Here is a 16524-nt window from a genome sequence, read left to right as displayed (position 1 = left end):
GACCGATGGACCGGTTCTACGACGAGCAGTACGTGCGGCTGCGGAACCGCGAGCTCGACAAGTACTACCTCCACGCCGACGCCGACGGGGTGGGCGTCTCCATCAGCCAGCGCCGCAACTCGCTGAACGTGGCGTGGAGGGTGCACATCTACCAAGGCTCCTGCGGCCCGTACCTGCTCCTCCACAGCGCCGCCTACGGCCGCTACCTCGCCGCCACGGCCACGCCGGCGCCGGCCTTGTACCACGGCTTCCGCGCCGAGCTGCGCGACTACGACCATCCGGAGGTGCCGGAGATCATGTGGCTGGACGTCAGGGCGGGGCTGGGGCGTGGCGTGCTCCTCCTAAACGCCGGCGACCGCTACCTCCGCGCCAACGGCAAGTATCTCCGCTGGAACACCGGCGTCACCGTCGAGAGCAGAGATATTGAGAACGAGAAGGTCAGCTCCATGATGCGCTGGATCGTTGAGCCCATCGACCTCACAGAGCGCGCGCCTCGCATTCCAGACCCGATTCGGGTGAGTTCGCCATGACCCGCTTCTTGATAACTCGCGAATTGCTTCCGTCTGAGCCTACTATCGATTGAGCGAATCGGGTTCTTGGGCGTCGTTAATTTGCATCGCAGCTCTACTGCAGGGATTGCGACTTGTGTTGATTTCATTTTCCGAGCACAATTTCTGGTTCTGCTGTTGACAAATTTGCGCTTCTTGACTTCTTGCGCCGTCGAAATTCCTGATCGCGCTTGTGTTTTCGATCAGAAAATTTGATCTCCTGAATATAACCATGGTTCTTGGTGACTCAACTGCAGGCCCGCCTCCCTGAAGACCTCTCCGTCGTCGTGTTCGGGCGCCAGCCAGGGGCGATGCGGGAGATTCGGTTCGTGCAAGCGAGCGACGAGGGGCTCTACAACGAGGCCGGGGAAGGCTGGGCCGCGTTCCATATCAGGGGGAGGTCCTTGTACAACTTGAGGGACCGGCTGGCCAGAGAGGTCGACCAGCAGCCCGACGGCATCGCCATGTGCGTCCGAGCGGGCCGCTATGGGAGGCTGACCCCACTCGTCGTCGACCTGCCCCGCCGTGGCTGGGGCGACATCTTCCAGATCGTCGTCTTCATCTCCGGGACCGCTGGTGAGAGCCTCTCTCCATGTCACAACTTCCTAATGATCTCCTAATGAGGGTGAACCGGTAGACTTGATTGAATCTGTTTTGCTCAATGTACAAGTTTTGGTGTAGGTACTGTTTGCTGCATGGCCATGATAATTTTGGTTTTATTTTGGTGGGCTGTTAATCTGATTGTGTTTGAAAAATAGTTTACTCAGACTGTTTATGGTAAAACAGTTAACTGAAATTGTTAATCTGAGAAAAAAGTTAACTGAAACTGTTAGGAGTTGGGAATTGTCTGCAACCGGTGTTGTCCTGTCGACTTTTTGGTTAATGGAAGGTAACATTTTACGCTTAACCTTGATATGGACTGGAAAGTGTTGGTTTCATACTACAGTCCTTGATTCAGATAATTCAGTTTTCTATTTGGTGCTATTTGCCATCAGTACATTTTGTGTGTTCAAAGCTAGTAAAATATGGAACTTAAATAGACGAATGAGGTGATTAATCTTATTCAGCCTTAACAGAGAAGATTGTGATATCCGTTTAATTTAGACTATTTTACTTGTGTTGAATAATCTGAACAAAATTCAGGTTCTTACAGTACTAAATTAAATCTAGTTTCTGCACATGAGCTATATTATTTTCAGCTTTTGTGCATGAGCTGTATTACTAGTCTTGTTAAAAAAATTGAGAACTCTGAGGTTTAGATTGTTGATCTGCTTCCTGCTAATCTTCTTTTACTAGAACTGCACTGGTGGTCTTCAATATGTTTTGCACAGTGCACAGATGGTTGTGTAGATCTGTTTACTGCATGAACATGGTATCTGAAGTCTGTCTTTAGCGGAATGCTAATCTGATCGTGCTTGGAAAAAGGATATAATGATAGGTTTTGTTAGGACTTGGGACTTGTCTGAAACTGTCGTAATCCTGTAGAAAAGTGAAAGTAGTTTAATGGGAATAGTAGGTGTCGATGCCGTGTGGGTCTATCAATCTGTCTATGCATAGTAAAAAATGGATGAACTCTGAAGCTAGTAGGAACTACTTGTTCCACATTTCTTTTCTTGATTCAGATAATTGAGTTCGCCCATTTCGTAGCATTTAGTCGCCAGTAGGAATTATGGAAACTAAAAAGTCAAATCAAGTTCAGTCATCTCATTTCATCTTTCAGAGAAGATACTAAATTTCTAACATGTGAACAAAATTCAGGTTGTATCCTACAATAGATGGTACATAAAAGCTTAGTTCCTTGCACATTATATTGTTTCATGTTTTGTCTTCTTGATCTTATCAATATATTGTTAATTGATTATTGATCTGCTGCCTAACTGCCTTGTCATTTCTGCCAATTCAGCCTATGCTGCGCTGCGATACCCGAATGTCGGCGGAGCGTAGAGAAGGATCAGAGCCAGAGTCCTGACAGTTCACCTCTTCAGAAGTTTCGCCGCCTCGGACACAACAATGGCATAACTGAAAGCCTGCTTTAGCATATAGATAGATATAGGTTGAGAAAACCCGTCAGCTCTTGTGTTTCTTCTGCTAGCTAAACTCTGATGCTGGTTGTAGTAGTCGTTGCAGTGTCACACTTCTGACATTCATTTCTGTTATGTGGTTGCTACTGCTTCCTGGATGAAGCATTTCACTGTGGGGTTCTTGCAGTGAATCGATGATCCTGCAGTCCTTTTGGATGATGGATGCACTTTGCATAAATGGAAAATGCAGTGGTTGTTGCCAGTAATGATTTGATGATCCTGTTTTCTGTTAGGCTATGCATGTAGTAGTTCTTCCAGTGAGCTGATGATCTTGTTTCTCAGTTGCAACGTTTTGATCTTGTTTTTCACTGTAGGGGTTCTTGCAATGAGTCAATGATCCTGCAACATTTTTAGATGGTGCATTTTGCATAAATGGAAACTGCAGTGGTTCTTGCAATGAGTTGATCTTGTATTTCTTTTAGGCTATGCATTTGTCATAAATGAAAAATGTAGTGGTTCTTGCTGTGAGCTGGTGATTGTGTTGTGTTGTTTTGAGTGATGGCCAAGGATCAGGAAAGGAACAAAGTTTCAGGTTTCTGCACATTACATTGTTTTCAGGTAAGCTCCCTCCTTTTCTTTTGTTATCTTGTTTTAGCAAAATGAGATTGTTCATCCGCTGGAAGGGTTGCAGCACCTGTGACATGGTGTCCAACTGGTAACTGCCTCAGTGTTCCTGCTTAATACATCCAATGGGGGTGCCAGCTGCATGCATTTCTCTTAGATGAAGCACCTGATAACACTAGTTTGGTGGTTCTTGCTTGTGAGTTGAGCACTTGAGTTTATCTGTTTCTAACTTCCAAGTTTCAGTCCAATGAAGGGTGTCCCCCTTTCCAATCTTGTTTTTGTTTTGTTTTGTTTTGGTTATGTTCAACGGCAGCTCCGTTTGTTTTCAGCAGTTTACTCTTTCCCATAAGATCAATCATACTTGGGAGAGATTTCATGAAAAAATCACCCACTCAAGCATAAGAATCTGTCTGTGAGGCACACTTTGGCCCTGCCTGATGAGTCTGTAACTGAAGCTGCAGTGGCTATCATTTGACATAAGTGTTTTCTTCTTCCCAATGTAATGATGGTTAGGTTGGCACACAATTTGGTATCTTTCCACTCAGTCAGCACTCATGTTTCTAGTTTTCGATTGGAACTAATTACCAACATTCAGCCTAACAAGGATTTCTGACAGAAAACTTGGCAAATGAGAAATTGACCCATGGTTCAATTGGCTAATGAGAAATTGACACGTCAAAAATCATCATTGCTCAGGGCTGTTAACGGGTATCGGATCCAAAACTGGCACCCAATAGCTTAACCGCGACCCGTTATGGTGGATGTCACGTGTTGGTTACCCTTGACGAAAACACTCTCATGACGCGCGATTTATCATCACGGATTCTATCATAAAATCATCACGGATGTACATGCGTGACAGAATATCCATATTTTTTTTAGCCTCTTCGGTACCGTACATTGCCCATTGTCACCTCGAGACATGATGCAAACTTCACCGGTGCATCCAAATCCCGTGAAATGAAGGGGCAAGCAATGCGCATGCCTTGAAATGAAGGTGCTAGCAATTGATGTGTCTGTGCGTAGGTACTATTCAAGTTGCTGGTGTGGTGCCTCCTTCTGGTTCGATAAACCTGGGTTCTCAACCGAGGGAAATATTATCTGCTACTATACTACTTCACCCTTCCTCTTCAGGGAAAACAAACAACTCCATCGTGAGTAGCAACCCCTGGGAGGTAGTCAAGGTCAACCGTGCATGGCGAGCAAGGTGTCCGACCTCCCGTCTTCTTTGTTGTTGAAGATAAACCACCTTCAAAGGTCTTTAGGCCTGCCGAGCTGCAACCTCCTTGAAGAGGTCGAAGATGACATCACATGTCTGGGTCGATTGAAAGGATCGAGACGGACCTAGAGGGGCAGCGAATAGGTCCAGTTACAAATTTTAATTTTTACTTAGCAACATTTGCCATTTAAGGTTGCTGTTTTTTTACGTTGTTGTACTTGTTTGAGATAATTTGTCTAGTTCAGGGGATATTATTTCTGTTGATGGCTTGACTTAAACATGACACTTATTTTCGAGTTTGATGTATAATTCTCTCTTGTTTCTTGATGCACAAATTTCAGCAATAAAGGTCGGTGCCTCCCTTCCACTGTCCTAGCATAGTCAATAGATAATCTAATTTGGGATTTTTCCCGGTAAATTGATATGGGCGGTCTCGTCACATTGTTTGTCATCATGTTATATCACGCGAAGCACTACCATGGGCATCATGTGTACTTGAAACAAACCTTCCACTTTCTCTAGATCAGTGGTGTCAATTTGTTCATATAGAAATAGAATAATGGTATCCTCCGAATTGCAATTGGAATTGTTGTGTTCTAAATATCTTCCACATATATTAATTCTCTACCCCCGGCGACTCGGGGAAACCCTAGTCGCGCCGCCGGCCGCACCCTAGATCCACACCCCTGAGCTTCGCCGCCGCCGGAGGGGACGCCGGCGAAGTCCGTGCGTGGCCAAGGAGGGCGGCGGCGGGGCGTTCCTGCCTCCTGCGGCGTTGTCAGGCGAGGCCAGGCCTCCAGTCGACGGGGCGCGTCCCACGGCGGTCTCCCCTCTCCGGCTGGCTATCCTGTCCCCGGCGGCGTCCTCTCCCCGGCTACGAGCGCGCGGATCTGGCCTGGGGGCCGCGGCGGAGGCCTTCCGCGGGTGCGTGCGTGGCACACTGGCCGTGCGTGGGCACCCTCTTCTTCGGCGCTTGCACACGGGCCAGCCATGGCCATGCGCGGTGCGCCTACCACTGATGGGTTCTCCGTCGTAGGTGCTGCAGGTGGCACCGTTTTGGATCCACACGGGGCTGCAGCCGTTTTGCTCGGGGTGGTGTGGTTCTTCTCGTCTTCGATGCGGCGGCCGCGGCGGCCTGCACACGGTGGAATTCGCCCTTGCCGCTGCGGTCCCGGTTGGCTTCGAACCTGCGTTTTCCAGGGTCCAGCTCGCCGGAGTTCCTGCCGTAGCAGTTTTGGCCCCGGCTCTCTGGAAGCTGCACTCTTTCCGGCTTCCTGGGCTCGCCGGTGGTTTGGCGGCTCCGGCTTCGTTGATCCAGGTCTGCGTTCTCGGGATCCTAACTCGTCGACATGCTGGTTGCCGTCGCATCACGTGTGTTGGTTCCTCTTCATCATGTCGTCGCCTCTCCGACCTTGACCGCCCCCCCTGCCTTGCCCCACCCCCGCCAGGTCCAATGCGTGCGCTTCCGGTGGCTAAGCTCCCATTCCAGCGATGGCGGCTCCAACTTACGACATGTTCCTGTCTTCGGATTGTCTTCGGATGTAGTCCCGACGGCTTTGGGATTGTTCGGACATTGGCTAGGGAGAAATCCCTGCTTGATGCTGGCAGCGGCGACACCTGCGGGTGTCGTACCCTTTCTGGAGGCGCCGCCACGGCTTATTCTCCGAGCCCCTCTTCGAGCGCGGGGAAACCCCAGATCCAGTTCCTTGGATCGGACGACGGCGGCGTCACGGCGGCGTTCCCCTTCATGAAGGTGTTGTCTTGCTTGCTTATGCCGTGTCTGGTACTAGATTCCGAGTGTTAAGGCATTGTCTTAGTTTGGGTTGTTTTTGTTGGTCTGGGTAGTTTAGCGCTGTGTTGTAGCTCCTGTTTAGGCTGAGCATCCCACTTCTCTCTGCTCCGGGCACCATGTTCACGCCATCCTTGGTTGTGCCATGCGATGTACCCCCTCTGTATTCTCATTTCAACTCCTTCTCTCAATGAAAGATACGCAAGCTTTGCGTATTCGCGAAATAAATATCTTCTACATACAGGTGAAATACTTTTTCCATTGTGGTAAAGAGGGGATGTTTCACAAATCTATTTAATGTTTTGAGCAGCGAGGACAGGTTGATCAAGCAGGTGTTCATGGGAAAGGGGGGAAATGGAAAATTTTCCATAAGTAATTGAGTATAATTACCATGAGTCAGGGCATATATGATTGGCAAAAAACAGACCATGAGAAATGGACAACAAAAATAATGGTAATGATGTGGGTGTGTGAAATTTGCCATGGGGGAGGGTGTATTGTTTATAACTAGTCCCTTTGGTTAATTTGCCATGATTTTTAAAAATTATTATGACTAGTTTATGGGAAACTAGTTAACATTTTCCATGCATGTGAAACAATTGAAGCAACAGTGGCTAATTTGCCATGGATATGGACATGTAATGGTCAAAATTTATACAATGCATAGAAAACTTGAATTCCAAAACAAGCATTTACCATCCAAAAATGAACATAGTAATTGGAAGCAACAAGGTAACATTTGTCATGCATATGGGAACTACTAAGAAAAGCAAGATTTATATTTTTGCCAAATGATATGAACATGTAATAGATAAAATTTCCATAACTGCATAAGAAACTTCATGTCAATTTTTTTTGCCATCCATCTAGCATAACAGGAAAAAAGTAGAAATCATCCATCTATCATTTACCCGCAAAAGAAAACGCTTAGTTCCAATTTTTTTCTCCGCGCTCGTCCAAGTAAGAGGGAAACCCTCCTTTCCCCACAGTCCGACCTGGAAACAGGAGGCGGCGACCAAGGGAGGCCATCAACGGCGGCACACAGGTGAGATCTCCTCCTACTCGTCCTCCTACACAAGCATGAGCATCCCCGCCGCTGCATCTCCTTCCCCAACTCTCTTGGCACCCCATCATCTCTGTTGCAAGATCTCGCCTTTGCCATGGCCGTCATGGCATGGAGCTTATTTGTCGGGTGGTAGGTGCGACATATGCCAACGGGTGGCTTATCATTGTGGGAGCCAGTAAAACATCGTCGGTGCCTGGAAACGGGATGAGGCGAAGACATGCACGCCGGCGGATCTTACCCAAGTTCGGGGCTCTCCGTGGAGATAACACCCCTAGTCCTGCTCTGCGGGGTCTCCGCATGATCACTAGATCAATACAAGTAGCTACAAGTGCTCCTTGAGCTGTTTGGCTAGAGGAAGAAGAAGGGCAAGGCTAGCTCTCCTTTTCTCTCTATGTGGTGTGTGGAATTCTATGAGATCAACCCTTTGCATGGGTGTCCCGGGGGGTTTATATAGGCCTACCCCCCAGGGGTACAATGGTAATCCGGCTGGGCGCGGGTCCCAGCCGTCAGTGTCTATGCTCGCCGGCTTCTCCGCCGGTCATTGGGGCCCGCCGACTGGTGGGTCCCGCCCCACTGCTTGGGGGCTTTGTCGGCGGCTGGTTACTGTTGCCTCGCCTCTGATGACGAGGGCTTTGTCGAGGTAAGCGTGGCTACAGTGTCACCGCCTTGCGAGCTCTCACTGTAGCCTTACCTCGTCTTGTCTCCTTAATGGGGCGCATGCTTCGAGGGAGGGAGGTAGCCGGCTATTGGGAGCCGGCCACATCCCTGGCCGACTAGAGGAGGCCAGGCCGTCTTCAGATGTCTCTCTGGCAAAGGGGTCCGCCGCCCACGGGCCGTACTGGCACCTGTCGTGGGTGACATCGAGGCCAACATGGCTACAGTGCCGCGCCGGACGGGGGATGGCTGGCCCGTACGGCGCCCTGTGGCCATGCCTGTTCCGGGATTCGGGGGTAGTGGGCTGTACTGCGGCCACGCCCCATCCTATCGCCGTTACGTGGGTACAGTCTTAGTAGGTGCAGTCTTGGCCGGCTTTCTTCATGGCCGGCTTCTGGGAGTCGGTCCTCTTGGGGCCGGCTCCCTGGAGTCGGCTATCTCGTATCTTTCTTGGGAGAGGCTTCTGAGGCTGGGTCGCCTTTTGGGAGTCGGCCCTGGGGATAGCCGGCCGGGGGAAGGCGGCCCTATGCTTTGTATGCTTGAAGGCCTGAACGGCCTGATAATTTTTCGAAGAGCCAGGGGGAGTCGGTTAGGCTACCCGTGGCCATTTACTCCGACAGTAGTCCCCGAAGCTGGTTGGGCTTCGAGGCTGAGAGGAGGTCGAGAAGCTCGGTCAGCTTCTTATCTTGACGAGCCAGCAGCTGGGAGCCGGCTTTGGTTGGGCGCGCCGTCTTGGCGAAATTTTTTAAAGTCGGAAGGTGGGAGTCTGTTGGCGCGTGCGCCGGGCTGCGGGCCGGCCGCTCGCCGCATGCGAACCACGTGGCGTCCCGTGGCTGAAAAGAGCCTGCCAACCCACGCGCGCGACAAGACGTCGCCGCAGGCCGAGGGCCCACCACTCCTACGCCTAGGCCCAGGCGCGGATTCTTTGCGGCCCAAAGCCGTCCGCACGTCTTCCGGCGGCGGTTTCCGCACGCCGTTAGGGCGCAATAATCGCGGGACGTGGGGGAGTGGGCGCAGTTAATCCCACGTTCCTCCCCACGCCTCGCCTCCTCGGCTTCGCCGCGTGAGGCTATCAGTAGGGGGAGGAGGGGGAAGCGGCAGACGCTCGCACGCTCCTCTCCTCTCCGCCATCTTCTTCCTCCTGCTTTCCCTTGCAGCCGCGCCTCGCCGCCGCGCCGTCCCACCATTCTTCACTCCGCCCCGTAGCTCCGCCGCCGCAGGGCCGTGCTTTCTCCGCTGCCGCACTCTTCCTCGATAGCTTCTCGCCACCATGCAGTACGGCGGGGACTGGGACGGCTCCAACGTCCACATGGACCACATCAAGTGCCTCCGCAAGACGCGGCGGTTGCCCGACGCGGACCAGGTGCGGGTCCGCCTCGCGCCTGCGAAGGAGATCACGCCGGAGCTGGAGGAAGGCGAGCGGGTAGTCTTCCGCTCGCATTTCCTGCACGGCATCGGCTTGCCAGCGAGCGCTTTCTTCCGCTCCTTCCCCGACTTCTATCAACTCCAGCCGCACCACCTCACCCCGAACACGGTGGTGCTGTTGTCCGCCTTCGTCACCTTGTGCGAAGGCTTCCTTGGCGTTCTCCCCACCCTTGAGCTCTGGGGGGAGTTCTTCCAATCTAAGATGGGCACCCGCATGCAGGGCGTGCCGGCCCAGAGCGGCGCCTTCATCGCAATGCGGAGGCCGGCGACCGACAACCCCTTCCCCGTCATCACGTTAATCCAGTCGGTGAAGCGCTGGCAGAAGTCATATTTCTACGTGAAGAACGTTGCCCCACAAAGCGACTACGTCAACTTGCCGGCTTATGTAGCCGGCCCGCCGGCTGGGAGGCGGCCCCACTGGTCCTATCGGGCCGCGACGCTGACGCCGGCTGGAGCCGCGGCCGTCACCCGACTGCGGGTGATGATCCAGTCGGAGGGCCTGACTGGGTCCGACTTGCTGGCCGCCTTCGTCGCGCGCCGGGTGCTTCCGCTTCAGAGCCACCCTCACCTGATCTGTCAGATGAGCGGCCAGCTCGATCCGAGTCGGATGTGCACCAAGGACATGCCGCACGATGAGGTGGCCCACATGGTGAATTACTTGCAAACTACAAGCTTTTCGCAGAGTGGCGGTTCGGCAAGGAGCCATATTCCCGTGCACATCCTCCGCCCACGGTATGTTTTCTTTTTCTTGGTTTTGTTGCCGAATTCCTTCTGGCCGTCTCTGACCAGTCGGCACGCCTTGGCAGAGCTCTCTCCTTTGACCTGCAGCCGGGTCGGAGGCAGAGCGCCGATTCCTCCCCGACCGGGCGGAGCATGACCTGGAGGACCACGACTTGGGTGCGGCCGCCATGTCGGACAACACCGAGGCGGGTGGCGGCGAAGCAGGCGGCTCCGGGCTTGGAGCCAGTTTCGACGACTGGCTGGGTGACGACGAGACGGAAGTCGTCCCACACCGCCAGCCGGCGTCTGGCCACGGCGCGGGTTCCTCCGCCGCGCTGCCTGCTCGGGGCGGCGGGCAGAAGCGCCGTGCCACGTCGGGCTTGTTCGGGAGCCGGCCGAAGAAGCCCAAGGGCGGGGCAGCGGCGACCAGGCGGGATGAGGCGGCCGCGAAGGCGGCCCGCTTCCGCAAGGTGGTAAAGCAGCCGCAGATGGTGTCGGCGTAAGTGTATATTCCTTTGTACATTCTTTCTTCTTTTCTTGGTAATTTCTGAATCCTTGCCCTTTCTCAAAAAATCAGGGCTCCGCTTGCGCTCGAGCGGGTTGCTGCCGCCTCCGTCGTTGGATCGCCGGGAGGATCCGGGAGCACCCGCCGCGTGGACCCCCGTGCCGAGCTTCAGGCGGCGACGGAGCGAAACACGCGGGAGGCGCGGGAGGAGCGGGAGGCGGAGGAGTTGAGGGCGGCTGCCGCCAAGGCGGCACAGGAGGAGGAGGCGGCGAAGGCGCGCGCCGACGCAGCGGCTAAGGCCCAAGCGGAGGCTGTGACCGCGGCAACAGTGGAGGGGGCCTTGCTCGTCACCCCTCTGCGCGTCGCGGCGCCTGAGGCCCCAGAGCCCCCACCAGAGGAAGCCGGCGGCGACCAGCCGGGATTGGAGAGGGAGGACGACGTCGTCGTCCCGGAGAGGGAGGCGGCACCGGCCCCGCCGACTGGGGCGGCTCAAGGCGGCCGGCCTAACGTGCCGCCTGCGCAATCGGCCGGGGGCGAGCCGGCTGCGAGGACGGACCTGGTGGTCCGGTCGCCATCGCGCCAGCGCACGGGGAAGGCCGCATCGGACCCGCAGAAAGCCGCGGGCCTCAGCTCGTCGGCCCAGGACGTGGAGGCGGCCAGCGCCAGCTCGGGGTGGACGCCGGGTGGAGGGACGGCTGTGGTGAACGTGGCAGCGCAGGACGTCCGGAACCGGCTTCAGTCCCAGGCCGCGGCGCTGAGGAAATATAATGACGAGTTCCTTGCGACGCGGGCGGCCATTCGGGTTAGTCTTCCTATTTTTGCTTTTTTGATCTTGGTTTCTTCCGTAGGGGCGCGTCAGCGCACCCACTGGGTGTAGTCCCCGAGTTCCGAGTCGGCTGCTAAGCAGGCAGCTTGGAACTTCTTAGCTGGCTTTGTTTTGCTATCTTGTTCTCATTCGCTCCTCTGCCTGTCTTGCAGGACTACCACAACCTCCGCGCGGCTGCCTTCAACTCCGAGGCTCAGGAGCTGACCCAGAAGAATGCTGACCTATCTGAGAGCCGGGGTAAGTGCTTCGTCTTTTATCTCACGTGGGGGCGCGTCAGCGCACCCACGGGGTGTAGTCCCCGAGATTCGGGCCGACTGCTGAGCAGTCGGGTCGGATCTTCCTTGACGACTTCTTCCTTATTGCTTCTTTTTTTTCTGCCATCCCTGCAGCGGCCAACGCCAGTCTGAGGGAGCAGCTGGGCGGGGCTCAGGCCGCCCTCCGTGCTAAGGAGGCCAATTTTGACGCCTTGGCACAGGAGCGTGACCGCCTGGCCAAGAGGTTGGCCGACCAGGAGAAGAGCCACAAGGCGGCCCTGAAGGCGGTGCAGGACAGCGAGGCCGCCCTCCAAGCCGAGTATGAGACAGAGGCGGCTAGCTGGGCCGAAGCGAAGCAGACGCTGATCAATGGCTATGGCCAGATCGAAGACTTGGTTGACGGTAGGCCGCCTTCTTCTTCGTCTTTGCTTGCCGCTTGCCGTTTGGCTCATTTTCTGACTTGGTGTTTTTCTCTTCTTTCTCTTTCTTTCTTGCGCAGAGTACTTCCCTGGCTACTCTACCGCCGCCAACCAGGTCGTCGACGCCCATCGCGAGGCACGAAGGCAGGCTGGCGCCGAGATCGCGCCGAACGCTCGCCGGTCGCTGGAGGAGCAGCTCTTGGCGATTCAGGCCCGCCTCTGGCCGACTCACCGCATGCTCCGCCGGCTTCAGCGTGTTGGGGCGCAGGTGTTGGCCGCTCTTTGGCCTGGTGAGGTGATTCCCCGCACCCCCAGTCGGACTGCTGACTGGCTGGAGGTGGCGGTCGGCCGCTTCGAGGCCTGAAAGGCTTCTGTGACTCGGTCCGGTGCCAGGCGGGCGCTGGAGTTCGCCAAGGCCTGGTATCCCGAGCTGAGTCTGGACCAGCTGGCCACTTGGCGGTAGGAGGCCGACACGGAGCTGGAGCCGGCGCGGCCGGCTATCATCCAGCGGGCTTCGATGATTGCCGACTACACCGACACCAGCGCCTTCGCTCCTGAGGTGGATGACAACGGCGTTGCCCAGCCGGAGGAGTGGTTCGGGTTGAACCCGGCAGACGGCGAGGACTCGGCGGAGGAGATCGACTCCAGCGACGAGGGCGAGGAGGAGGAGGAGGAGGGTGAAGACGTCGCGCCAGATGGTGGAGCGGCCGGTCAGCCTCAGCTTGACCATGCCTCCAGCAACAAGGCATGCGCGGGTGCACCGCCTGCAGCCGGCGATGATCAAGCCGAGACCCGCCAGCCGGCCACTCCTCCAGCCGGTGGCGCCGTCTCCACCGACCAGCCCGGCTCCCCTGCTGCGCCCTTAGTCTAGTCTGCTGCCTCTACTTTCCTGTTTCACCATTCTTGGAACAGTATTTTGGTAAGTATGCACAATTCCACCCACTGGGGGTGTATTCGAACTATATTGACTGCCGGCCTATTGGGGGCCTTATGTGTAAATATAATTATGCATGCGTTTGGCTTTCCCTTGTTCTTTGCTTTTCATCCTTCGGTTGTTTCCTTTGCCGCCCTCCCTTGGTTGCCGCCTTCCCAGCCGGACAGCTGCTCTGCAATCTGTGGCTGGGGAAGTGCTTGGGAGGGCAAGTACTCTAGCTTTGTTGGATTATAGCGAAGTGATTGGGAGGCCGGCCAGCCGGCTGTTTTGACAGCCGGTGGGCGTGGTTGGAGCCCGTCTTTGCGTTATATAAGTTCGTTGGTCCTTAGCCGTTTTTCGTGTGGGCATCCTTTCTGCCTTTGGCTCTTGCCAGTCGGACAGTCGGTTCTTCGAGCTGCGACTTTCGACAAGAGATTGCTCGGGTGCTGTGACACCCAAGTTTTTATTTGGATTTTTCAAATGATTTTTATTTGACTTGAGGGAGGTGATTTAATTTTTTTTTCAAGAGAACTCTCCCTCTCAAATATTTTTTTATGGCAAAAGTTTTATTTGGATTCACCCAAGATCTGTCTTTGGTCTTGGAGGTTCTTGCTTTTCATTTGGACTCAAGACCAAATGTTTTTCTTTTGGGGAAAATAACTTTTGAAAATCTTTTTGGAAATGCACTATGGCTTTTGGAAAAATCCTTTGCCACTTTCAACAATTCCTTCTTGCCATGGCCTTAGTGCAAATCCTCTCTCCTAACCTTTCCCTCATCTTTGAATCATGATTTGCATCAAATCCAGCAAGTTGGACCTCCCCATGTGATCATTTCCATTTAAATCTTATTCAAATAAATTTCTGTCTTCTATTCTAGCACTTGGAGATTTACAAAGGAACTCCATTTTCTGTTTTGATTTTTGCCCCCAAACCTTCCCCCCCCCTAGTCCTTTGAACCCTCAACCAAGATCCATGAAGATCCACTGGTCTTCAGTTCAAATTTTTCAAACTCCACTTGCTGCAAGTTTGGACCAGATTTGTCAAATTTGGTGAAATTCATTCAAAGCTTTCTCCAAAAATTCCAAGTAAAATCAGGCAGCCTCTGGGTGCATTGAGTGGTCACCTCACCAAGTTACAGCTCCAGAAAAATTCATCTCATTGCCAAATCTTTCTGTCGAACACCTGCAGTGCATGGTCATTGTCAAGTTCAGAGTTTCCGAAATTCAGTCAGTGGCTTGCTGTCGTTTTCTTCAGAGAGGGTTGTCGATCTCGACAGTGCCCCGATGTCGCCTTGCACCTCGTCCCCTCCCTCTTGTTCCTGCACCGCACAAACGCCTGGCACCTTGTGGGCGTCGGCGACGAGCAGCAGAAGGTGCGCCGCCCCGTGACCGACGCCAGCGGCGGCTTTGCGGCCGCCAGCGAGAGACACGGCGCCGACGACGCCACCCAGCGCCGCCCAAACCACCGGAGCTCGGCGTGTCGCCCTCCACTCCCCCGAACACGCTGCCGCCCTCGTCGTGAACCGCAGGGCGCGGAGCGCGCTCTCTGCCACCGTCGAGCCCGTGCGGTCACCTCACCGTGGACCGACGCCATTACGCCAAGACCAACTCCGTTTAGCTGCGGAACGACTCCAGTAACCTCCACTGATGCTGCCTGGACTCTCAAACCTCCTGCCAATCCACTGCTCCGCCGTAATCGCTCGTCGGAGATTCTCCGTTCACGGCCACCCCGTCGATCCGCCTATAAATAGAGGCCCCGAGCTTCAACTCGAGCACCCACCATCCCTGCACTCCCCTAGAGCACGCCTAGCCACTGGAAGAGCCCCGAGGAGGTCTCCTTCCTCGACTCCGGCCGCCGCGCCCCGCCACGGGATCCAGCACGATTCGCCCCCGTGCATGCACCTCAGCCTCCCTTCTCTTGCCAGTAGCTTCACCATGCATCCCTCCTTCTGACCCGCGCCTCAATTCGTAGTTTGCAGCCCTCCACCGGAGTTCTCCACCACCACCCGAGCCGCCGTCCGCCGGAGATAGTGTCGCCGTCGACGTGGTGCTCCCCGTTAGTCGAGTCCACCACCCACCGACGCGGAAGAAGACTGTCGGGTGGTTGGTGCGACATATGCCAAAGGATGGCTTATCATTGTGGGAGCCAATAAAACGTCGCCGGTGCCTGGAAACGGGATGAGGCGTAGACATGCATGCCGGCGAATCTTACCCAGGTTCGGGGCTCTCCGAGGAGATAACACCCCTAGTCCTGCTCTGCGGGGTCTCCGCATGATCACTAGATCGATAAAAGGTAGCTACAATCGCTCCTAGAGCTGTTGAGATCAAGGGAGAAGAAGAACAAGGCTAGCTCTTGCTTCTCTCTATCTATGGTGTGTGTGCTATGCTCAGATGGCCACTCTATGCTTAGAAGCCAACTATGCTTGGGTCCGAACCCTTTGCATGGGTGCTCCGGGGGGTTTATATAGGCCTACTCCCCGGAGGTACAATGGTAATCCGACTGGGATCTGGTCCCAGCCGTCAGTGTCTGCGCTCGCCGGCTTCTCCGCCGGCTGCTGGGTCCCGCCGGCTGCCGGCTACTTGGTCGACAGGCCGGCCCCACCGCCTAGGGTCTTGTCGGCGGCTGCTCACTGTAGCCTCGCCTGTGATGGCGAGGGCTTTGTCGAGGTAAGCGTGGCTACAGTGGACCGCCCCGGGGGCTATCACTGTAGCCTTACCTCGTCTTGTCTCCTTAATGGGGCTCCTGCTTCGAGGAAGGGATCAGCCGGTTTCTAGAGGCCGGCTATGCTCTCGGCCGACTGGAGAGGGCCGGGCCGCCTTCATGCCTCTCTCTGGCTGAAGGGGACCGCAGTCCTTGGGTCGTACAGGAGGGGGTCGTGTATGATGTCGAGGTCAGCATGGCTACAGTGCCGAGCCGCACGGGAGACGTCCGTCCCGTACGGCCTCCTGGAGCCACGCCCGCCTCGGGCTTCGGGGGTAGTGGGCCGCACTGTGGCCACACCCCATCACGTCGCCATTATGTAGGAGTGGTTGCGGTCTTGGCCGGCTTCTCGGAGTCGGCCACCCTGTAGTCGTCTTGGGGGTGAGTCGGTGAGGCTGGGTCGCCTCCCGGGAGTCGGCTTTAGAGGTGGCCGGCTAGGGAAGGCGGCCCAAATGCTTGGAATGCTTGAAGGCCCCAAAGGCCTGATAATTTTGTTGAAGCGCCAGGGGTAGTTGGTATGGCTACCCATGGCCATTTACTCCGACAAAGACGCTGAAGCTCTTGGTACCCTCCGATCCGCCTAACTCGCCGTGGTTTGACGCTGGCGTGCACCGCAGTCTTCGGGCGCCGGCGAGCTTTTCAAACCTGACATGTGGACCCCGCATGTCAGCCTCTGTTTTATTCCCCCTCGAACCGTTTTTTGTTGGCGCCTTCGGGAAAAATACGTTTTCTCTCTTGCGCTTGCGCATTTCCAATCGAACCGTTTTCTGTTTTCTCAGTTAAAACCCTGGAACTTTTCTGTTTCATTACAGATAAGTCCCTGGACAGAAACCTTTATAAC

At 54.8% G+C, this 16524-nt stretch overlaps 1 protein-coding gene across 1 annotated transcript; it reads left to right on the top strand.

The window, feature by feature from the left end:
* On the top strand, positions 1-2807 carry LOC123167470 (uncharacterized). The gene is made up of 3 exons (XM_044585311.1): positions 1-515; positions 806-1124; positions 2452-2807. The coding sequence occupies exons 1-3, from the start codon at positions 6-8 to the stop codon at positions 2490-2492; spliced, it is 870 nt and encodes a 289-aa protein (XP_044441246.1). The 5' UTR covers positions 1-5; the 3' UTR covers positions 2493-2807.
* Positions 2808-16524: the final 13717 nt, after the last annotated feature.

The sequence above is a fragment of the Triticum aestivum genome, chromosome 7D (assembly GCF_018294505.1).
Source record: "Triticum aestivum cultivar Chinese Spring chromosome 7D, IWGSC CS RefSeq v2.1, whole genome shotgun sequence".
Lineage (NCBI taxonomy): Eukaryota > Viridiplantae > Streptophyta > Magnoliopsida > Poales > Poaceae > Triticum > Triticum aestivum.
This window is presented reverse-complemented; position numbering and strand designations above follow the sequence as displayed.

What these genes read in the sequence shown, in the direction of transcription:
- LOC123167470 (XM_044585311.1), top strand. Translation starts at nt 6, where the DNA reads ATGGACCGGTTCTACGACGAGCAGTACGTGCGGCTGCGGAACCGCGAG. An exon ending in GCATTCCAGACCCGATTCGG is followed by an intron (nt 516 to 805) that starts GTGAGTTCGCCA and finishes ACTCAACTGCAG; the next exon opens with GCCCGCCTCCCTGAAGACCT. An exon ending in CTTCATCTCCGGGACCGCTG is followed by an intron (nt 1,125 to 2,451) that starts GTGAGAGCCTCT and finishes CTGCCAATTCAG; the next exon opens with CCTATGCTGCGCTGCGATAC.